We start from the raw sequence: 25636 nt of genomic DNA, 5'->3' as shown, positions 1-25636 counted from the left end.
TCTTTGGCTGTCCTCCATACCTGGAATGCTCTTCCTCCTCTGCTCCAACACTACTGACCTCTCTGGCTCCCTTTAAGTCCTAACTAAAATCTCACCTTCTATAGGAAGCCTTTGCCAACCCTTCTTAATTCCAGTACTTTTCCCCTGTTAATTATTCCTATTTGTCTCATATATAGCTTGCTTTGTATATAATTATTTGCATGTTGTCTCTTCCATTGGATTGTAAGCTCCTTGACGGCAGGAATCTTTTGTCTCTTTTTGTATCCCCAACACTTAGTATAACAGTGTCTGGCATGTAGTGGGTGCTTAAAACATGTTTATTAATTGAATGATTGAAAAACACCAATAGATTTTCACATACAGTAGGTCTTTACAATTTGCTACTAATATAACATAGCTGAATACTCACAATCTTTAAATGATAGAGGAAATAGACTAAGCATAAGTCAAAACCTATTTTCTTTTAAACAGAGACAAATTCAGGTTGAAATATAACAGGCTGGCTTATAAGTCATAAACAATAGCACAAAAATTTTAAATGCTATTATGATTCATCACTACTGTATTAACAATTTAAATGTTACTTATAGTAAATGAACTTTTGAAAGGATGTTGCCAAAATCTATTAAATTAAGGTATCTTATACCTGAGCATGGGTCTTGGAGGAGGTGGAGGCTCATCAGGATCCTGACATCTCTTAGCCTTTTTAGTGACTTGTTTATAGATATTTCTAGCTGTCACTCCCACCCATAGTACTGTGGCAAGTGTAGAGTAATGGAGAATTATTCCAACCTAGAGGAACAAGGTAAGAATAGCATATTAGCCTTCAAAAATCATTTAAAATTTTTACACTTTCAACAACAGTTTATGTTTATTGACACCCTCATTTAATTCAGACATGCAACTAATTAAACATCAGCAAATGGATCACTCCATTCATATAGTCAAGCTTGTTTCTCTAAGCAATTTCTAAGCTAATCATTTATTTACACTCTCTTTATATATGTGTATACACACACACACACACACGCGCGCGCGCGCACGCACACACACACGGAGTGTTGTTCTCATTATGGGAACTTTAGCAGATCAAAAAAGTTAAACAAATTTCAAGAACTAGCTTCAAGAAGAACAAAAATGATATTAACTTCTAATAATTATCTGTATGTTAATATACTACATAAAAATCAATCCTTTGATGTGCTAACAGTGCCAATTACCCATATGTTTAATAAACTAAGTTGGGAATAGGTCAAAATACCAATCAATGTTGTAATATACAGCATTACTACAGGAGATTAACTGTTGAAATTCAGTAATAACATTCTCTATTAATGATAGTGTGTCCCGTAACTCATACTTATCACTGGTTCCGAGAGGGCTAAAAATTTCTGTGGGCTGAAATAATTTTTTAAAATGTATTCTCAAGTTTAAAAATTCATCTATGATGGGGAAATTAGACAGAAAATAAAATGTTCAAGTTTCCTTGAAGGAGTGCTTGTTGCTTGCTTTTTCTATTTCCTAACTTCAGTTTTATTTTAAAGAAAATTCCTACATGGAAAGAAACTTCCTATTCCCAGGAGATGGCTCATTGATTTAAAAAACATCAATTTTCCTGAGACAGTAAAATTTCAGTACAACAATAAAAAAAAATGAGTAGTCTCTCTATTATTTTGGGATTTTTGCTATCAGTAAGAAATAGAAATTCAAGCACTAAAGTTTATTTTAGGAAAATAAGCATTATTTACTTTTGAACGGTTCCTAGTACCCTTGAACAAAATGAGTGTTTAACAAGCATTGTCGTTTAAAACAGTTAGTCTCTGTCCTAAGCACTAGAATATCACATTGACTCCAGATGATGTGTAGAGTGGAGTAAGTCTCAGTTCACATATACCAATAATAACTACTCCAGTCTAAAGAAACTGAAACAAATCTTGATGTCTAAAATTTGATATTGTTTATATAAGCTTTCTAAGAATAGAGCCAACGTGAAATATACCATATATCCATAATGATGTGATTTGAAAATAATATTCATGTATTCATTTTGAAATACTTGGATAGTTATCTCCTTCCCTATTCCTAAAATGAGGGAAAATACTTCCCTAGTTTTTAAGATTTCAAAGTACTGAATATTTCCTATGGTATTATTAAAGTTTTTTAAAGCAAATCTAAAAAATCAGAATTTTTTAGAAAAGAAAAAATTTTAGAAAAGAAAAAATCTTGTTTAATTTCAATGGATTTCATAATATGGAATTTTTTTAATAGCGGGCAATTTTAAGACATGTCAAAATTTGATAGGGTGGTTCTTTAAAATGGTGGTTAAATGTGTCGCAAAAATTGAGATCCGAAAGATACTCTGAGTGCAGTGGTTATTTCAGAGTTTTGATAACATAGCAACTCGACTACATGTTCAAAGACTTATAGGGATCTCAGAGATCACGTATTTCAATCCCTTCCTGAATTTTAAATCTCCTTTACAACATCCTCAACAAATGGTTATCTAACTAACTACCTCTAAGAGCATTTCATGTCACTTTTGAAAAACCCTAATTTTAATACAGAATTCAAACTGCCTCCCTGTAACGTCTATGCATTAGTCCTGATTCAGCCCTCCATAGCTAAGCAGAACATGCCAATCTCTGAAAACGATCATTCACTTCCTTAAGTCTTTCCTTCTTCATGCTAGATATCCACAGTTCTTTCAATTTTTTTTTTTCTTTTTAATAACATGGCCTCATTTCAACATCCTAACTGCCCTTTCCTGAACACACTCAGGCTTGTCAAAGTATTTCAAGTTAAGACATAGAGAGAAGTAGGCCTACACTTCAGATGTGATCTGATCAACACACAGTACAGCAGAATTATTCTTGATATGATACTTCTATTACTACATACTAAGTTGGCATTAATTCAAACAGAATGAGGGAAGTTGAAAAACTAAGGTAACTCCCATATACTCCTATAAGTCCAAGTATTTCCCTGTTTCCTTTAACTGGGACAGAAGCATGAGAAATGATGTGATATATTGAAGATAAAACTAGACTGGGAGTCAAGATGGCTAATAACCTCTTTGAGTCTGTTTCTTCATCTACAAAGAACAACAAAATTACATGCACAAAAAGGTTGTTGTGAGGAGTGCTCTATAAATTTTAAAGTGCTATGCAAATGAGTTATCATTGCTATTATTATTATCATATTTACTATATTATTTCTAACTCTACCACAAGCTAGTTATAATCTTGAGCAACGCCCTTCAACCACCTGGGCCTCTATTTTTTAACCAACAAAATGAAGGGGTTGGAACAGATGAACAACCAATAACCCAGACAAAGGCATGATCATCAAATATGCAGTTGCCACAAAACTGGGGAATAATAGCTAATACACTGGATGGTAATCAAGACCTAAAAATGTCTTGACAAGGTGGAGCAATGGGTTAAGTCTAGTAAGATGAAATTCAACGGCAATAAATGTAAAGTCTAAATGGGCTCAAGAATTTAATAAAAGTACAACTGTGAAGCTTGGACGGATAGCCTTTATCTGAAAAGAATTCATGGGATTTAGTGGCCCTACAAGCTCAACAGTAATCAAAAGTGTTCTGTGGAAGTCCAAAACATTAATGGGATCTTGGGCTACATTCAGAGAAGCACAGCTTCTAGGAAGAAGAATCCTTCTTTCCTTTGCCCTGGCCAGAACATATCTGGAGGATTGTGTTCAGTTCTGAGGGCCAAAGTCAGTTTAAGGACATTAAGAACCTAAAGAATAACTAAGATGGTAAAGGGCCTTAAGTCTGTGTCAAATGAGAAGAGGATGAAGGAACTGGAGATGTGGAAACTAAGAAAGGTTAAGCAAACATCTGTCTTCAAGTATCCGAAGAACTATCATGTGGAAGGCGGATCAGATTTATTCTGTTTGTCCCCAGAAGCCAGAACTTAGAGAAGGATGTGGAAACTGAACTTAGGCTTGATATAAGGAAAAATTTCCCAATGATCAGAACTACTTAAAAAAGTATAATGGGCTGCTTCTGGAGGCAGTTCATGGCTTCCCTCTCACTGGATTATCTTCCAGCAGAGCCAGATGGCTGCTGGTCAAATATGGTACAATAGGGATTCTTTTCAAGTGTGGACTAGGAGGCTACTGTGGTCCTTTGCAACTCTAAAATTCAATGATTCCATCATATTTTGTACCTAGCAGTTCTGATATACTAGGTACTCACATATGTTCAGGCTAAAAATTTTCTTATTCCAGAATAACAAAATTGGTTAATGAAATAATTTTTATGAAATCAAATGGAATTCTGTTCAACAAAATTAATAAAACCACTATGCATACAGTAGTGCCCTAAGTAATGTCTTATAAATGCATTCAAAATCTCTTCAATCTTGCAAAATTTTATTAAGTCTGCAAATTGTATAATGGTTTTGTAATTACTTATTAATGCTACTCTTTCTAATACCTTTTCATGGGAACAGATTATAAGTATTTGCATTCCTAAAGTGTTATTACATTTTTAGACCTGTTGTAGTCTGATCTGATTTACATACTAAGTTCAAGGTTATTTTCAGACCTGTCTTACCTGAAAATTAAATGTGGCCCATGTCTATAAACTGACAGTTTGGCATAGTATACATTAGGCACTAAATTCAATGAATTTATCAATATATTATTTTATGTATTATAATAAAACTAATTTGGTGTCAGAACATTTTAGACTTAAAATATATTTACTAAATACATAAATACTGATCCAGGACCCTGTGAGTATTGAACACCTTCCAAACAAAGAATGGCCAAAATTTATGTACCACTACAGAGAGAATTAAATCTATTTTCATTCCCCTTCCACCAAAAAAAATTTCTATATAGCATTATATGTGTCTTATATGAGGTGGGGAACCTGTGGCCTCAAGGACACATGTGGCCTTTTAGGTCCTTGAATGCAGCCTTTTGACTGAGTCCAAGTTGTACAGAACAAATCTTTGAATTAAGGGGATTTGTTTTGTGAAGTTTGGATTCAGTCAAACAGTGACACTTGGGCATCCAGAGGGGCCACATGTAGCCTCAGGGTGGCAGGTTCCCCACCCCTGGTCTTATGCATACAAAGTCTAATATGTGGTATTTGGGAAAGGAAAATATTGTTATGGTTCAAATTTTTTTTCATGGAATTCTTTCTTTTCATCTTATTTATTACTACTGTTCTACAGAACACAATTGAGAATGGAGTGAATAGTTTCAAACCTTTCAAATACATTCAAAATTATTTAAAATGGAGAATGTAATTGGCAGAGGTGGCTATATGACGGCTCTATGTAATGAAATATACGTGTAATAAAAAGATAAGTCTTTAAAAAGTACAACTACTAATGGTTTTAAATTTTCCTTACATTTCATACTTCCTGATTTTTGCCCTCTCCAATCTCACAAATTCTTTTCTTTACTGAGGAACACACAACACTATGAAATTCTATGTGGCTCATGTTAGTGAAGTATTTTTATTCTAAGCAAAATCTTTTAATAATCCTTTGAATTAATTATTTGGAATCAAAACAAAACTAGTCCAGCAGGCAACTATGATTCATCAAAATGCATTATACAAGCTGCATAAAAAATGTATTCAGAATAAATGCTTGTTCAGTGGTACTCATTTTTTTAAAATTTGGGCCTAATAAAATGTGGGAAATTAATTTTCTAATATGAGTCCACTGTTTTGTTTCTTTTGTATTATATTTTGTTGCTTCCAGAGTTTCATATTTTTGTATAAACTTACTGCTTGGCAGATGCTGGCATTTCTGGTCTGAGTTATGCCTCCAACAAACACTCCGCATGTCAGGAAAATATGAAAGCACAAGTTCACTAGCATGTGCCAGCTTTTAAGGCTGATCCTAATTAAACTGTTTTAAAAAAAGGCATCATTTTAATACATAATTTAGTAAGGATTAATCATAAACAACATCATTCATTGAAAACATTACAACATTTAAAATATTCATTGAAAACATTCATTTAGTAGACATTAATCATAAACATCCTTTACTATATCAAATTTACCAACATCATTCATTTAAAAGGGAATACTTCCCACTTCATAAAATTAGAAATTATGTTTTATATTTTAAAGTTATAAAAGGTATTTTATAGGAGTCAGAAAGACCTGGGTTCAAGTCCTACCACTGACACATACAGGCTATTTAATAGTGTCTATCACTTAAATCTCAAAGTGCCTCAGGTAATTCTCATTGCACAAAAGTACAAACATGTATTTGTAGGTGGAGTTTCTTCACTTGGGAATATATAAATTAATAAAAATTCTATAATATATATTTCAACAGCATAGTTCTTTTGGATTCAATGTTGCACAAAAATAATCTATTATATATCAGGAAAAAATGATTTTTAAAATTTAGAAGGAAAAATAAATTCTAAAACAAGGATTATGATTATTGTTATAAATAGTTTTTATTATAGTTTATTATAAATTTAGGTGTGTTTGTCCTATAACTCATCTTGACATTTAGCTATATAAGCACAAACCCCTCCATATACCAATGATACAAATCTTTTAAAATGACCTTTAGAAAGGGAAAAAAGATCATAATATCTAGAGTCATACAAAGATAATAATAATACTATTGCTAAATTCAAAGTGAATCAGAAAGTAAAGATACTAAAAACATGATATACTATAGTACCATGAACTTTGGGCTATATTTTGCCTCAAATAGCATTATCTCTGTAGAATTAGTAATTCTAGTGATTTTTTAGCAATTTGGTGAAAGGCTTCTAAAAATCCTTTTTCTCCTTCTCCACTTTTCATATCCCTCAGACATGAAGAGATAGCAGGTAAATAAAAGTAGGAACCAAAAATCCTTTTTCAAACACCACAAGTTTACCTTTAATGTCTTCAGGGACATGAAATTGCCTGGCAATATTCTATCACTTTAACTATCAGTAAGGTTAACGTCTCTTCCCATATTTAATACTCTATTCCCAACCATGTGGTTTATTGAGCTAAATCTGCTGAGCTTTTTAAAATGCTGAGAACCTAAAGGTTAGGTATTTTAGGGTATGCTAGTAAGCTAGTAAGTTGGGGCAGGGCCCCCAACCTGCATCTGGTACTCCCAAATTCAGTGAAGTTTGGAATGTGCCTTTGGAGGTTAACCAACTTTTTTGCTGCACTTGTTTTTCACTTAAGTTTAAAATTCTGCAAAGGAACAATAATTTGCATAATATAATGTATTAGCTGCTAACCAAAAAACTTATATTTGTCAGTTATGCTCTATCTAAACAAATGTGAAATCATAACTCAAGCTGTTAATTTTATTTCTTACCTGTGATGGTACATATAACTGACATTGATTATTAACAGATTTAAGAGAAGAATTATAGAAGTGGCATATACAACAGGATGTAATAGATCAGCTGACTGGGAATATATTTCAGATCCTGTCAAATCCTAATGGAAAAAAAGAAATAACATTATTCTATCTATAGTTTTCTTAAAATTAACTACAAGGACTTTTCCAGAGACCTAAAATACAATGCAAAAGAAATTCCTGGGCTTGTATATTTTAGATTTTTCTATCTATTTAACTTAGCTAGACCATGAAGAACTTCTTGGTTGTCTTAATACCTACTGAATTATTCTGTCACACTTCTTTAATTCAGATATGAAAAGAAATATGTATGAGAAGTACACATCTGATAGTAAGCTCTCATGAGCAATGTAGAAAGATACCGTTAGAGTTTCTACTTCTTTAATTAATACATTAAATTTCTGTCATTTTTACTATTTCCTGAACAACATGGTAATTAAAAGATAGAAAAGTGGTCCAAGATGCCTATCCCTCCATTACAGAGCCACAGATCGCTCTTCACTGTGTTTGTGTTCCTCTCTGATATGACTTCCATATCCTTAGTTCTAAAAAGCCTTTCTGTACCTACCAGAACTCTAGAATTCTTGTTTAGGAAATAAATTCATTCTTATTTAGGAAATAAATTCTTCAAGTATTTCTAGCTAGGAAAACCAAATTGGGGGGGGAAAGGACATAAGGATGGCAATGTACAATTCTTGAAACTAGAATTTCCACTGTAATTTTTAGTCACTGGGATGTAGAAAGCAAAGAAACTATTCAGAAGAAAACAGGGCCACAGTGCTAAGAACCTCCACATTAGCCATATGGTCAAAATCAAGAAGAAAGTGGGAAAAGGAAAAGCCAGCATCAAGGAGTAAACTGGTAGAGAAACATAGTGGTAGTATATACATGGAATCAATCAAGCAATAAATCAATAAACATTTATTAAGTGCCTACTATGTCCCAGGTGCTGTGCTAAGCATAAAACAGAGAACTATCTCAAGACTATGAGAAAATTATGGAAGCATTTCAGAAATTCAGAGCTGTGTTACATAGAATTTTAAAATTTGAAGGGACATTTGAGTTCATCTTATTCAACTCCCTGAATATCTGAATAAAGAAACAGGTGGTCAACACAAAGGAAATCAATAATAGTATTAGTAAACACTACCCACAGTTATACTCAAACACAATATGAAAACAGATCTGTGATCTCATCAGTTTGAAGGTCTTCTCCAAAGAAGCTGACCCTTCTTTGGAGATTCTTGTCCACAAATTCCCAAAAATTTGCCCCTGGGGGTCCACCCAATAATGTGCTGAAAGTGATCAATAAATCACAAAGTCTACCTCTCGCTTTTTGAATCTTCCCATGGGACTAGCCTAATTTCTCTTCCAATCATACAATTTTTGGTGATATCTTTTGCAGTTATAAAATCAGAAATTGGGAGATTAAAAGGAAATAGATGGTTGTATAATCAAATATAAACTGCCCAAACTGATATCAGAAGAAATTAATAACTTACACTAATCTCGAAGGAAGAAAAAAGGTGGTGAAAGAATTACCCCATACTTTGTTTCAAAACTACTATGTCCAGACAGAGTTATAGCATGGTTCCTTCAAACTCTCCAAGAAACTATATCCTATAATGCATAGATTTTTCAGAAAGATAGAGAAAGATAAAATATTCAATAATTTTGGACAAATATGATAACCAGGGAAAGATTACATTAAAAATAAAATTATAGACCAATTTCCCTAATGAAGTTTTTTAAGACATAAAAGATTAGCCAGTGAAATGCAAGAACTACATTGTAAAATTATTCATAATAATCTAGCATCTTTTTACCATAAATGCAATGCTGATTCAACATCAGAAAATGATCAACATAACAAAACATTTAAGCAAAAACAAGTATACCAATATGTGCAGAAAAATCCTTTTGAAATCACCCAAAAATTAAAATCTAAAATGATTTTGACAAATAAAAATATAACATTAATAAACTTAAGGGACAGCTTTTAAAATTTAGTGACAATGGAAATTCTAAGTCCATGGTGGATAGTTACATCACAGGAACAGGCAATTTTCAAAAGAAGAAACTGGAATTGTTACTAACACTTTTAAGAAGTCAGTATCACTAACAAAAAAATGCAAATTCAAACAAATTCAAATTACCACCTTTCACTTATAAAATGTGGAAAACTGAAGAGAACAAATCTCAATGCTGTTGAGGTTATGGGGGAAAAAAGCATATTTATTTATTGTTGGTGTAACTGCAAATTTGTAAACTCTTTTTACAAGAGTAAAATAATTGCCCGCAGTAAGATACAAAAGTAATTGTACCTTTTGAACACAAAATTCCATGTTTAGGAATATAGCCTTGTCAAAATAAAGAAAAAAAGCATTATCGATATAAAGATTTTCATATCAGTATTACATGTGACCACAAACTACAAACTGAAACACTCAACAGAAGAAGAATGGTTTAATAAATTGTGATACTAATGAAATGGCATACAAGCATCCATTTAAAACCAAGAGGCATGAAAACTATGAAGAAACCACTAGAGTTCTATATTAAACAGTTCAAAATTTTAAAAGCAGTTGTGGAAATAATGGAATATATACCAACTATGGCTATATAAGAGGGAAAGTGAATGCAAATGAATGGACAAATAGAAATTCCTAATGAGGGCTTAGGAGTGACTGGAAAATTGTTGTGATACAGCACACATTTAAATTAATTTATATAATAACAAAGTTTGACTGAGAAGAGATGAGAAAACACCTCTTCTCCCTCCTTTACAAAGGTAGGAGATGAAAGGTATTTTACAGCCATTCCCAGTTGACCCGTTAGTTTTGCTGAACTCTGTCCTTCTCTACCCAAAATTCTCCCCTCTATACCACCCTTTCAATCCTACCCCCAGTCTTCTTTTTTATTCTTAATTACAGGGAGAGGTTCTATGGATAGGTATGTATTTGGAAATAAAGATAATTTTTTTTTAATTAAGCTACTTTTTTCCATTAACATGCACTTCTCCCACTTCATTTCCCCCAACTCAGGGAAAAAAAAAAGAGGGCAAAAACCTTGTAACAAATACGCAAAACAAATTCCCACATTGGGAATGTCCAATAATGTAGGGCTCATTCTGTATCTAGACTCTATCTCCTCTCTGTAAGGAAGTAGCTAGTGTTTTTTATCTTCAGTCTTCTGGAATTACAGTTGGTCATTTCATTAATCAGAATTCTTAAATCTTTCAAAGTTGTTCACATTTATAAAGTTGTCATAACATAAACTTCCTCCTGGTTCAGTTCACTTCATTCTGTATCAGTTTATACAAGTCTTTCCAGATTTCCTCTGAAACCATCCCCTTGGTTTTTTGTTGTTGTTAATGTCACAATAGTATTCCATGACATTCATATTGTTCAGCCATTCCCCAGATGATGAGTACTTCCTTAGTTTCTAGTTCATCAACATAAAGAGCTACTATATTGTGTGTATAAATATAAATTTATATCATGTATTTATATATCTCAAAACTATATTATCTATATAATACATATCACAAATATATGTGTCTATCTGTGAGTGTACATATATTCATACACATAAACCATTCTCTTTCTTTGACTCCTTGGGGGTACAGGCCTAGTAGTACATAATGGATATATGCAGTATATTAGGTTCTGAGGCATAGCTCCAATTTGCTTTCCAGAATGGCTAGACCAATTCATAGTTCCACCAACAGTGCACTAGTGTGCTGTGCCACGAGGGCAACAATACTTGTCATTTTCCTTTCTGTTATCTTTTTCAATGCGATGAAGGTGAGGAAGAGCCTCAAAACCGTAATGGAACATTTTACCCATTTTATCTTCTTTGATCTTCTCTAAGTCTTTTTTTGGTCATGAATTCTTCCTCATTTATAAATTTGAAAGGTAATTTCCTTCTTGTTCGACTAATTTGTTTATGATGTGGCTTTTGTATAAAAGTAATATATCATTTGGAGCTTATCTTGGTACATAATGTAATCTAAACCTAATTTCTGCTCCACTGCTTTTCACTTTTCCCAAAAGTTTTTACTGAATATTAAGATTTTTTTTAAATACTCTCAACATTTATTAAATTAAAATTTAAGAACTTCAGGTTTAAATGACCAAAACTATATCCAGGAAATAGCTCATTCAATTTCTTTTTGAAGACATTCTTTACGTATTCAAGGAGTAATTTTTTGGGGGGGGAGGGATTTGGGGTCAAGTGATTTGAAGAGGGTCACACAGCTAGTAAATATCTGAGTCTGGATTTGAACTCATGTCCTCTAGACTTCAGGGTGCTGCTCTATCCACTGCACCACCTAGCTGCCTCTCAAGGAATAATTTCAACTTGAACATTATGATCTGAAAAAAAAATTTATTTCAAAGGATCATAGATTCTTAGCTAGAAGAGATCTTAGAGGTCATCTAGTTCAATTCCTTCCTTTTACAGATGTAGAAACTGTAGCTCAGAAACGAAAGTAGTAGCAGTAAATGGAGAACTGTGATTTGAACCCAGACTCTATCTTTCAAATCTAATGGAGACTAACCCTTCCCCCATGTATCTTTTAAGATTCACATTAATCCAAACAAGTTTACTTCTCCTGTGGTTTAAAAAGGAAATCTTTAAAATGAATACTGACAGTAAACAGCTATCAGAATGGAATTCAGATAGTTAATGTACCGGGCATTTTGAAATAAGAATTATGGATTTTGATTTTGGCAAAGTATTAAAACAGCCTTCTTTCAAGACCTTTGTTTCAATTCACCAGAGTACTCTGGGAAAAAAAAAAAAACCAAAACAATGAAAAACCTAAAAAAGTATCATCGATTTTTATGCAACCTTCTGGAACAACTTAAGTATCTTTCTTTTGGTATTTTATTGGATATTTGATTTTGTCTGTTTGGTCACTCCCTATATTAATGCAGATCACAACCCTTCTATATCCTGTACAATTTCTGCCCTTGTCTTTGTACAAAAAGTTGGAAATCAGCCATCATTAGTGAGTAAGTACACGATAACAAAAGGTAGATTTGTGAGTTTTAGACAGATTAAATAAGAAACAATTCAAAATGACAAAATAAATAACAGGAGGAGAGAATAAAATTTAAGGAAGAAAAACTGTTAAATAAGAATCAAACAATTACATGTATGATCATGAAACGGACAATCAAAAACATTCTTAAGTCTTCACTTAAAAATCAAATAAAACATTGATAAAAGAAACTAAGACCATCTCAAATAAATCAACATAGCTAAAGTAATAATTCCAGACTCATTCAGGTTTCTATAGATTATCTGGCACACAAGAAGCAATGTGAGAGAAAGAATAATGAACTTGGAATCTCTATTCAAGTTCTAGCTCTGCTAGGTAACAGTTATATGAACTTGGGATAAAGTCCCTGGGCCTCAACGTCTTCATCTAAAAACTGAGGACGGGACCTTGGAGGCCAGCTAGATGGCTTTTAAGGTTTTTTCTGGCCTAAAATCTATGACCCTATCACCTATGCTTACCTTTAAGTATGTATTTTTAAAATTCCATGATTTCAATAGTATGGATGCTCCCTCAATCAATGTATATTTTATGTCCTTCATGCCTTCTGGTTCTGTGTAATTCTTGTCCATGGTGTCTCAGAAGTCTTCTATTTAGAATGTAAGCTCCTAAGGACAGGTAATATATAATTTTCATCTTTGTATCCCTAGACCCTAATATAGGAACTTAATTCATGTTTATTATATTTGAAAATGAAAATCAAAAAATCTACCCAATAGGTTAGAAGACTTCTTCCAATTCTTTCCAAATATAAAGACTATCCAACTGCTTTTCACATCATTTTCTTACTGAGCCAGCTGGTGGTACAACAGAAAGAGTGCTGGGCCTGGAGTCTGGAAGACTTGAGTTCAAAGCCAGCCTATGCAGCCTCAGACACTTAGTAGCCATGGGACCCTCGACAAGTCACTTAACCTCTGTCTGATTCGGTTTCCTTAATTATAAAGTGAGAACTGTTGTGAGAATCAAGTGAGGTATTATTTGTAGAAAGTACTTAGCACAGTGCCTGGCACATTATAGGCACTGTAAAAATGCTTACTTCCTTCCCTTTCCCTCCCTCTAAACATATAAATCATAACCAATGTCCTTTATAATACTTCTTAAATAGAAGTTGCTACTAATAACCCATCAATGTCTATTTAAGGTTTTCGTGTTTCTGCTACCTTTTGGGTTCTCTGTAATTTTAATGCCTTTAGGAGTACGGAATTCTAGGATTTATAGCTGTACAGCACTTCCAGTTAAACAACGGTATTAAAGCGAATGGCTCTGAGATTCTACAGAGTCTGAAATTCTTTAAAGTACTATTCAATGTTCCAAATAAATCAGTCTAATGTCCTTTCTCTTATTCAATTTCAGGCCTACTTCATTATTCATCTTCCACATTTGTCCAAGGTTCTTGCATTGATAGCTTAATTTGACACACTGCCCAGCTTCACGTCAGAAGCATTTCTTCTACTTTGTTTTTCCAGTGTGGATGGTTAGACTGACCTCGGTTACCTTCCTGTGGTTTTTATTAAGTGTAATATTCTTGTGTTCAATGTCATTTGTATAGTATCACCTGCAAATGGGCATATTGGGAAACCTCACCATCAGTCTTTTATTTGGATACTAAAGCAACCTTCTTCGAAGATAACGAGTGGTGAAGAGCTCTAGAAAACATTTATCTTCCTGGTTACCATACTAACTGATGTAAATACTGAGGGGCTTGTGTAAAAATTTTCCCTCTATTCCATCTGCTATGGAATCTTACACAATTTTCACATACTCATTCTGACAACAGACTTTGCCTGAAGAGGTACTTTAAGGATGTATTTTGCTCTCAGTCAAATAATCTTTTGTAATAAATAAAGACGAAACAGAGAGGTTAAGATATTCATCAGCTATATGGCCATGAAGATAAGCTATGTTGCAGAAAATGGCCTGCCCATAAAAGCCTTCCTGTTTTCTTTTTCGTTTTACATTAAAAAGAATTTGCTTACTATGCATATATACCGTTCTAATGGAGATTTGATAGTAATGGCCCTATGAATCAGTTGTCAATGTCACCCAACCTCCCCCTTTTTTCAGCAAAACATTGGGATCATTTCCATTATTTTAGAATGTTTTTTTTTTTTTAAACTGTCACCTATGTTAGTCTGTTTTTTTTTTTTTTCATTTCACGTCCTTCCTGATCACATTATCTTTAGTGCACTTCTTCACATGGTATGTTGTTAGGTGTAAAAGTGGTAGGTGGCCAATTGTGTTGGTAAGCAAAATGGGTTCTTAGCACTTAGTTCAACCAAGTGCCCTTGAAAAGTTTGGCTTTTGTTTCCTTTGAGTAATTCAGTGTATTTCATTGAGTCTTACTAGGAGCTAAGCCCCAGGCACAGAACCCTATTAGGTGCTAAGCCGATGTGGGCGTGAAGCTCCCAGGGTCCTAAGGGGAGGGGCTAACTCCAGAGCCAATCATAGGAGCCTAAGTTCTGGTCACACAGATGACGTTTGATGATGTCTGAAATGCTTTAAGAAGACAAGACAGAGCCATGTGCGCAAGGCTCTCACTCGTGGTGGTGCTGATGCGGAGACTCTGGGCAGCTGTAGCTAAGAGCCCTCCAGCCTGTACCCCGGATGCTGAGACTTTGTTAAACTCTGGTAACTATGTATTGGGATTTGAATCAGACAAGGTCTGACTGTCAGTGTTTGTACTTTGTTCGTATTTTGCTCTGAAGTTCAGGGTGCTGGTCTTTTCCCCTGAACTAAGTGAATGATACTTGTATGCTGAATTAAAGTAAGCTTGTCAACCCCTTAACATTGCTTTCCTTACTAAAGCAGATCAAAAGAACCTGTGCTTTTGCAGTGTTGGCAGCTTTCTGGGTGCTGGTTGTTGGCGGATCTTATACCCCCACAGAAGCTGCTAGCCGGATTGTTGAAACACCAATCTACAACTCTTATTAATGAGACTAAATCACTATAAAAATAAGAGCAGATCTGTTCTATTTCAAACCTGTTTGTTGTTCTCCTCTCAGTTTCATAAGCAAACACAAATCCTTAGGATAAAGTGAACTAGCTGGATTTCATGCCAAACTCTCTTAAGGTTTATTTTTCCCTTCGACTGCTTTTTACTGTTTGGTGAGGCAGTGTTGTTTTTTGCCTTCTGGCATTTCCCCCAACAATATTCTATAAATGATCTTGTACTTTAAATGAACACTGCCACTGGCTGCTATGTCTCTTTGCATATTATAACTAGTCAATGTTGGCTAACATGACAAAACAGGAAAATAATAAATGCTGGAGAGGATGTGGGAAAATTGGAACATTGTTACATCGTTGCCATTCTGGAAAGCAATTTGGAACTATGCCCAAAGGGCCATAAAAATGTGCATATCCTTTGACCCAGCACTACCACTTCTAAGGCTACATCCCAAAGAGATCATACAAGTGGGGAATGGACTCGTATGTACAAAAATATTTATAGCAGCTCTTTTTGCGGTGGCAAAGAATTGGGAACCAAAGGGATGCCCATCAATTGGGGAATGGCTGAACAAATTGTGGTATATGAACGTATTGGAATACCATGGTGCAATAAGAAATGAGGAACAGACAGACTTCATTACAACCTGGAAAGACTTATATGAACAGATGCTGAGGGAGGAGAGCAGAACCAGAAGATCATTATACATGATTACAGACACACGGTATCTATGATGACTAACTTTGATAGACTTGACTCCTTTCATCAATACAAAGTTCAAAGACAGCTCCAAAAGACTCATGATGGGAAAAGCTATGCACATCCAGAGAAAGAATTATGGAGTCTGAACAGAGATTGAGGCAAACTATTTGCTCTCTTTTTTTCCCTTCTTTTTTGGTTTCATTTTTCCTTTCTCATGATTCATTCCATTGGTTATAATTCTTCTTTACAACTGGACTATTACGTAAATAAGTTCAATGTGAAGGTAAATGTAGAACCTACATTGGATTACATGCCATCTGGGGGGTAGAAGGGGAGGGAGAGAAAATTTGGAACCCAGAAACTTGTGGAACTGAATGTTGTAAACTAAAAATAAAAAATAAATTTATAAAAAAAAATAGTCAATGTTGTCACTTCTATTTCCTATTTTTTCCAATGGCTGTCACCTACCAGGTTAGCCTAGTTGAAACTGCTTCAATTGTTAGCATTGCCTTTTCTTTCTTTCATTCTTCTAATTTAGAGTGTGCTTTGACCTTTTTCTAAACATTTTATGATATAACTATGCACAGTTTCCACTAAATTCCTAGCTGGTTTTATATTCTCAAGATTAATTGCAGTGGAATACAAGTTCTAGAAAATCCTGCCATGCAAAGCATCTACTGCGCATATCTTATCTGAGGCCCAATCCTGCTAAGTATAGAAGGTTCATCACCAGAAGGTTGGCCAAAGGTTTGTTGTTGTTTTTCAAAGTAACTTCTGAAATGGTTATAAAAATAAAATAAGCCTTATTCCTCTTTGGTCCGCTTCTGTTTCAGAATCACCCAAATACTACTTAATCATTATTCACGTTTGTGATCTCTGATTGTATTAAATAGGACAATAAAACAGCTTCTCCCCAAGGATATGAAATAAAGTGAGACTTGGTTTCCAAGTGTTTGCAAGAGTAAGGAAAAAAAAACATTTCACTATAAACTTGGTCATATTGTGTTGCTTGCCATCAGTAAGGTAAGCTTACTAGGTAGTATCCATTGCACAGAAAAAAGCAAAAGAAGAGTCTGATTAAGAACTTGAAAAGATGCTCCAAATAAAATCAAAATAAACTTGATCTTTGACAACCTGAATGTAAAAGTGGGCACAGGACAGGCTATAGAAAACAAAGGTGGAAATTATGGATAGGGATGAAGGAATAAAAGAGTTCAAAGGCCTACAGACTATGCAGATATTTCAGACCTATGTATTATGAATATTCTCTTCAAGAAGAGCTGCTAAACTTGGCAAGCATGTAATGATATCACTAAAAAATAAAATGGATTATATATTACCAACAGGAAGTAACTGATTATAGCACCATATAAACTTTCAAAAATTGTATAACTATATGTCAAAAATAAACAAAAGTACCATAACATGGGTTATAAATTGACTGATAAACAAAACAGCAGGTAATTAAAAAAGGTTACATTTCAAAATGAAGTACTGTCATCACATGTAACCCTCCTCCTCTCTTCTTGGCCCAAAAAACCCCAGAAACTATAATTCATATTTTCATTCATGTCCTAAAAGGTTAAAACATCAAACGACTAAATCTGATCATTACAACACCATCTAACTGCTGCAGAAATAAAGGAAAGAAAATGCCTTAAATAACCTTGGGTAGCAGACACAAAAACTTACAACACAAAAATGAGATTCACTAAATAAAAAGGTGGAAGCTAGTTATCAAACAAACGTCTTTTCTGAAAACCTAACAAGAACATTGTACCACTGAAATCTTCCTCTTACACCTAACTGTAAGATGCTTTTTCAGACCAAGAATAAAATAGAAGAGTTTATGTTTCTATGGGTCCAACCAAACTAGAAGAGCTGAGTGCAGGCTAGGTTACTCTTGTCTGTTGTTCCAGACCCAGTCCAACTAAGCAAAGAAAAGTTCATTATCAAGCAGCTGGTCAAGAGGCATTTATTTTCTTTCTGGCCAAAGCAGATGGTGAAAATATCCACTTAAGCGTGAAGGAATACAATCTAAAAACGATAAGGAGTAATAACCTCAATAAGGCTACATGTAAATAGCACAGTGGATAGAGTGCTGGACCTAGAGTCTTAGAGTCAGAAAGAATCATTTTCCTGAGTTCAATCTGGCCTCAGATACTTAGTAGTTGTGTGACCCTGGGCAAGTCACTTAATCCTGATTGCTTCAGTATCCTTATCTGTAAAATGAGTGGGAGAAGAAATAGCAAACCACTCCAGTATCTTTGTCAAGAAAACCCCAAAATGGGTCACAAAGTCACACACAAATGAAATAACTGAATAACAATAAACAATATCAATGAAATCATAGCTCTCTCACTTAAACACGTAACTGAATATTCTATCCCCCCAAAACTGTTAAAGGTAATATTTGTAATGCAAAGTAAAACTATATGTGTGTGCATGTATGTATATCTGGTACATTGTTTTTAAAAAAAAACCTGAATCTAAAGGGATTGTATCATCCTAATACTTAATCAAGCAGTGAATTATTCATTCTTTTACACAATAGAATGAATAACTATAGTTAATATGAAAGAAAAAACTTTAACTACCATAGAAATTGGAAAATGGAATCTTCTCTTCGGGGTGACAACTGACATCATTACTAGACAGACTCAGAAAACTTGAAAAGACGTTAATGAGCTCAGTGGAAAGGAAGGAAACAACCATTTATTAAGCACCTAGCATGGGCCAGGCACTGTGCTAAGTGCTTTACAAATATAATCTTTTTTGATCCTCACAACAACCTTGTAAGGTAGAAGCTATTATTATCCACATTTTACAGATGAGGAAACTGAGGCAGATAGAGGAAGTGACTTGCCCAGGGTCCCACGGCTGAACTCAAGTGTTTCTAAGTTCAAGCCCAGCATTCTATCCACTGTGCCACCTAGCTGCCTCAATAAACACTTAATAAATCTTACCAAAGGAGGAACCTAGAGCATCTGTTGCTCTATATGGATTCTATTTTTAAAAAAGAAAACAGACTACAAAATACATAAGATGTGTTTAACTCTAATGATTAATGAATTTATAATCACTCTCTTGTGCCATTTAAATCTCTATCATATTCACAATAAAGTTAATTATTACAATCCATGGATAATGACTGAAAAATCAAAGGTAATAACATCTCATGTAGTATTTTTTGCTCACCAGACTAAGAAATTATAAGTTACAAACAGAAAAAGAAACCTAAAAACACAAACAGTAGAGAAAGTAAATTCTGAATTGCTTTAAGGTTTGTTTTTGTTTTCCCTAAGATTTATTTTCTTACTGCATTAGGGAAATGGGGAAAGGCACCTTTTAACATTCATTTTCCCAACAGAAAGTAAAGTCTGAGATCTACTTTCACAACATGAATTTCAAGGTAGAAAAGATACCAAACACCATTAGACACAGGAAAATGCTCTCTATATTTACAGAGATTTTTAAAAATAGTTATCTATATTCAACAAATTTAATTCAATAAACATGTATAGCAGGGCAATGAGCCATAGCAATGAAGATGCTAGGGATATGAAGATAAGAAAATACCACAGTTCTCTTTCTTAAAGGATACAATTTAAACAAAAACAAGATACAAGGTAAAAATGAAAAGGGCAAAAGAGAGCGGTACAATAAGGGCTATGAGAAAATCTGAGGTGGGAAGATCACACTGGGATGATCAGGGAAGATTTCACGGAGAGCCTTAGCATCCAAAAGGTTTTGAAGAAAAAAAGATTCAACAGTCAGAGATTAGGAAGACTTACATTGCAAGTATCACAGTGCATTATGAATGCATGGCAATAGAAAAGTACCAGAACAACTGGAATGTTGTACACATGAAAAGAAGCTAAAGAAGGCAATTCTAACCACTAGCACTATAATGGGTTCAGTAATTTTAATACTTCAATAATTAAATTGACTTGTGATCTTACCAAGAAGGGCATTTTCATCATAGATAATAGAATGAAAATTATACATGCCTCCTCGTCTTGGGCAATTCCGTTTTTACACACCCATTCCTAAATCCACCATTAAGTCACGAGGAGCTCTTTGCCTTTTCTTTGCATTCTCAGCACTAACCACAGGGTCTGGCCTGGGCAAGTGACCAAAAAATAGACTTGTTATTTTGACTTGATAAGGGATCTGCCCAATACTTTAGACACGTGGTTAAGTATTTAAGGTGTCTCTACATAAAATTCTGCTTTCCTCAATACCTCCAGTAGCCTCTCTGTTAATTAACGATTTTTTTCCACTTTTTTCCTCCATCTCCCAAACCTCAGTCTGTATGACAATTTCTGAACATACCTGTCTAAATTTTCTGCATTCACGATTCCTACCTCTCTCTTACTCTCTAGTTCCCATAGTTAGCTATATAAATACAAAACTAAACCAAAACATTTTTATTAAAAAGGTTGATTCCTTTGTGGATAGGAGTATATGAGTCTATGAACCTATTTTACTGAATGTTCCATTTAACAGAGTTCATCAGAAAGTATTTTCCTATATTTTGTCTGTATGGAAAATAATTTGTTTAATAACACTGCATATTCAAATGATACTTGTGAAAAATAAAGTTTTACTTGTATAAAGATATTTTAAGATAAAAAAAAGAAAAACAAAAATTATGGGATTAAATCTCAAAGTTAAAAAATTCCTTTGTAATATTTCTTCAACATTAGGCAAGACCTTTTATCCATACAGCTGCAAAACCTTGATGTTTTTTTGGGAAAGAGGAACTTATTATTTTGTATAATGATACCCTTACCTAAATTACAAGGGATAGTTTATATTATTTTCAGAATATTCTTGATGTATATCACTTTGTTGCCTCTGGGTGGCACAGTAATATTTAAGAAAAATTAATATAAATCATACTTGCTAGTGTATTTTTGCTTTAAAGAATAGTGCATTACACACTAAACAAAGATTAAATGTAAATACACAGGATCAAAGAATGGCCTAGTCCTTCCAGAAAAGGATTAAACTAATTAAAATGGTTTAAAACAATAGCTCAGAAGTTCAAAAATATAAACATTAAATTGATGATAGATTAAATCAGAAAAACTCAAGCTACAGTGTATCATGCAATGGTATTAAAGTTTGAAAAATCCTTTTTTTCACAATCCATATTTCGTCCTTAATTTTTTTATTAAACTCCTATGCAAATCTGAAATAATTTGCTCTTTTCCCACTAGTATTTCTTTTATTGTTTTAGCTTTATTAAGCTATAGCATGCCATACTTAAATCACATATATCCTGAGAAATTCCAATCCTAAAAGAGGATAGGCTTCTCATAACAATTTATATGTTGAGATTATGAAGTAATACGATTGCATTCTAAATGTGCTTTTCTGAGATATTTTATTACTTTCTGGCCATGTCATGTATAACTTACTAAATACTTCACACTATCACTGACTGGACAAATAAATAATACTTCTGCAGCAGAAACTTGTCAGTTCTGGTCATACTAAAAGTATTGGAAAGATGGCTGAGAAGTCAATGTGAGTCTTTAGTTCCTACCTCTTGTTCCATATATCATTTTTCAGCCTGTACAAGCCTACTTAGACTAAAAAGGGAGGAAAACTGGAAGTAAACAGGGTCAAGAAACCTGAGGTAAAGTTGGTACAATTCTGTAATTTAAGACTACGTCTAGTTGTGTGCATGTGTTTTAAGTGGTAAAGAATAGAAATTAAAGAAAGAGAAAAGAATCTTTCCAGTATTTCCAGTTTCTTTGCTTAACATTCACCATAGGCCAGAAAGAGAATACTGGATTTAGTCACAGAAATCTCCAGTCTGATTCTCCCACTAGCTTGAAAAACCTATTGCCCCTTTCCTGATTACTACCACATTATTTACTTAAGAAATAGGAACTATCGCATCTTATTCTTCAGTGTAAAAATGCATTCACGGAGATCAATAAAAAAAATGGCTTAACCAAAAATAACTAATTAATGAGTTCCAGGGACCCATACATAAACCAACAAAAGGTTTAGATCAATAGGCCATAACCCAAGACCAGCACAACTGTCATCAAAAAATCACTGTGTGTTGCATTGCTGCTACCTGTAGCTCTTGTACAGAAATAACCATTAATCTAAAATTCAAAGGGAAACTTAACAATTATGTGGTAAAATAGACTCTAGCCTTGGTTTGGCCAAGAATTAATTACAAATTTCTGGGAAAGTTTAACCTCTCTGAGTCTCACTTTTCTCATGTTTAAACTGATAGCACAAAAAACATTGCCACGTGGTGGAGAGATAGTTGCACTTGAAGTTAGGAAGCCTTAGACTCAGATCTAAATATTTTATAGTCTAACTTTTTTATTTTCCTCCCCAGCCCACAGAACCATTATCTGGGGAGATGACTCCTGTAGAGAAGATGCCAGCAATCCCTGCCAATTGTGAACCAACTGCCACCCAGTGGACTGACGAGCTGCCCTAGCAGGACACTCTGAGGGAGACACAGGAGGCAGGAAATGCCAAAGACCACAACCAACCTTGACCATCATCTTTACTCAGATCCTGGTGGAGAAGGCCTAGGACCCTCAAACCAAGAACTTTAGGAATAGAAATATCCCCAAAACCAAGATAATCATTTCTGGACCAGCAGCTGCAGCCACCATTGAGAGGAGAAATCCCTGTGGAGAAGGAGCCACCTTATCACCACCAATCACTGCTGACCAACTGCTGCCAAAAGGCAAATAAGTATGGGAGCCTCAGGGGCGGGAGCATCCTCCAGATCACCATTTATGTTCAAGCTTAGTCCTCATAGCCGTCGTCTGGGGAGGGGTTCCTGTAGGGAAGTGGGTATCTGTACCAACAACTGCCAAAAGAAAGCAGCTAAGCTGGAACAGGAAAGCCTCCTGAGGAAGAGACAGGGGGCAGCATGTGCCAGGCAAGCCAAACCTCTACCACCCTGATCACCCACCATCTTCCTTCCCATCCTGATGGATGTAGCCCAGGGCCCTGAACCCAGGAGCCTTGAGAATAACAGTGCTTCCAGCCCAGGATTCATAACTGTCATCCTAGAGAAGCCCCTGGGGAAATTCAGCTTGGCAACTGCTCCTGTAGGTGCTACATAGTTACTGAATGCTCAGAAAAAAAAGCTCGTGCCACCCAATTCTGTAGTACCACCATTAAGTGGTTCAACATCAGCAACTGATATAATTTTATCAGTGGAAATGACATTAAAGAGGCACTGACATTTGTTTTTTTGTTGTATCCTAAGGATCATGGGACTTTTCTCTCTGACTTGCAGCTAAAACCTTCCTTATTTATTGCCTCTGCCATGAGTCTGTGAGTTCCTTGAGAGCAGAAACTATCTTACTTCTCTCTTTGTAACCCCAGTGCTGAGCACAGTGCCTTACGAATAGTAAGCATTTAACAAATGCTTTATTCTTCCATTCACTCTAAAACTATGTTATAAATGGTTATGGTCTGTCTCAATGAAGGAAGTTTATATACTCCACAAAAGAGAGGTACTTGTTGGGGGGATGTGGGGAGACTGGATCTTCCAGATCTATTAAACTGTAATCTTACTTAATATACTGGTTCATTTATTACAGATTAGTAATGTGATTTCCATTTTTAATTTAGTCATATTTCCTATCTTTACATGACTTCCAGTGTACTTTTCAAGCACACTTAGAAATAACTCAATTTCCCTCTCGACTACACTGAACAAGCACTCTTAAATAATCAAATAGGTCATTTTAGAAGTTTTTAAAAGCATCTTATAAAGTCTGAGGAAAATAAAAATCAAGTGTTCAATGTTAGTTTTCACACAGAAAATTTTAAAAGGCCATACCATTAGAACTGCATAACTAGTGAGAGAGTAGCACTGAACTGTTGTAACATTTTCATCTGAGGAGAGGATGTGGCAGCCATCTGACTTCCAGCCCCCTTGTCCATTCAGCAAATCAAAATCCCACTGGGCTGCAACAGCATCTGCTCCATGTGCAATTCGACGTAATGTAACATTAATAGGAATGTGTTGAGTATCTATATTTATTCCATCTGTTGAAAGAAAAATACAATAGTTTAAAAAAACAACTGATGTGCTAAACTGTGTAAAATCTGGAATTTGCTGAGTCATTAAACAGAGGTGAACATAAAACATTATTTTAGAGCCTAAGTTATAAAGTCACATTGTTACCATTGGTGAATTACTTTATTGGGAGGCTCAACTGGGTATCAGATGGGAATTTATATCGTGTAAAAATACCTAAAAATTACAAGTAATAATTATATAGCAATATTTGTCACAAACAAACCCATTTTGGTGAGAATCACAGGAGTGACTACTGTCCGCCGCTTTCCATCATCAGCCAGATTTGTTGAATTTCCTGTTGCTGGAAAAAGCTTTCCATTGCGGAATGCAATAAGTTGAAGCTTGTACATAGATTCATCTGCTAGTCTGGTTTCTCTTTTATGCTTTGGTGAGAAAAGGGAAGGAGGAAGCTGAATAGATGCTTCTACGATAGTATTCTAAAAAAGATAATATTTTAAATGTGATTATCAGTCTCTCAAAAAGAAAATAATCATTAATTCAATGTCACATTTCAAGTTTTCAAATTTCATGTTCAACAAAAACTTTTTTAATGGGCCATTTGTAAAAGATCCATATTGAACTTGATAAACAGTGCATCTGAGCCTTAATATTGTTTTACTTTCTTAAAACTACAGCAGAAACATGGAATGAAAATAGGTCAAATGACTACACTGTGTGCTATTATACCAGAAGGAGAAATGCAAGCCCTCAAAGAGTTAAGATATACTCCAAACGAATTCTCTCTTTCATGCCCTTAGTTTGACTTTTTTCCCATTATAGAATGAATTCCTTCCTGGTGGAGACCACACTAACAACAGCTAGGTAATACCAGCTATCACGACAATAGCAAACTACTCAGGAAATTCAGTGATAATGGCGTATCTGAATTATACAGGGATAGCGGTGGGGAGAGGGTACAGAAATGAAAGTGGCAATAAAAATTAACTCACAAAACCTTTGAATCAAACCAAAACCAAAACAAAACCTACCCTGCTTTACTATATATTATCAGTATGAGGTGAGGCACAAAACAGTCACACATGCTCACCAAAGGTTATAAAGAATGGTGAATGAAAAAATGCAAATGGAAGAGATTCTCTACATAGATGATGGAAACCTCTCATTTGTAGCTAACACTATGCTAATTATATCAAGTACAAGGACGTTAAAGAACCGCTACTATTCAAAAGGGATCCACCTAACAATCCAGACAAGAAAATCAAAACAGATAAAGAATGCCAGACTATCTATGAAAGAACTAAAACTTAGCATAAGGAATACAGATAGATGTACAAATGTAAAACACAACTGGCTAGACTGGCACATAAAACTAGCAATTGCTATGCACTGGCTGAACCCAAATTAGCTTTTGTCATCAGAATTAGAGGCATCAATGGTATTAGCTCAAGATCCATAAAGTATTTCAGCTTTTGTGTCTTTGCCAAATCTTCAACAGCACTTTC

The 25636-nt window shown here is 34.5% G+C and overlaps 1 protein-coding gene across 1 annotated transcript in view; it reads right to left on the bottom strand.

Annotated features, from left to right (window-relative positions):
* Window positions 1–25636, bottom strand: part of ADGRA3 (adhesion G protein-coupled receptor A3) — a 143697-nt gene that overhangs the window by 5198 nt on the left and 112863 nt on the right. Inside the window, exons 13-17 of the mRNA XM_036763375.1 lie at window positions 24397–24610; window positions 23931–24139; window positions 7332–7456; window positions 5771–5894; window positions 647–792 (exon numbers count right to left, since the gene is read on the bottom strand). Coding sequence (XP_036619270.1) covers window positions 647–792; window positions 5771–5894; window positions 7332–7456; window positions 23931–24139; window positions 24397–24610 — 818 coding nt within the window. The remainder of the gene's footprint in view (window positions 1–646; window positions 793–5770; window positions 5895–7331; window positions 7457–23930; window positions 24140–24396; window positions 24611–25636) is intronic.

This window comes from Trichosurus vulpecula, chromosome 6 (genome assembly GCF_011100635.1).
Source record: "Trichosurus vulpecula isolate mTriVul1 chromosome 6, mTriVul1.pri, whole genome shotgun sequence".
NCBI classification, from domain to species: Eukaryota; Metazoa; Chordata; class Mammalia; order Diprotodontia; family Phalangeridae; genus Trichosurus; species Trichosurus vulpecula.
Note: the sequence above shows the minus strand (reverse complement) of the source record. Positions and strands in the feature narration are given on the sequence as shown.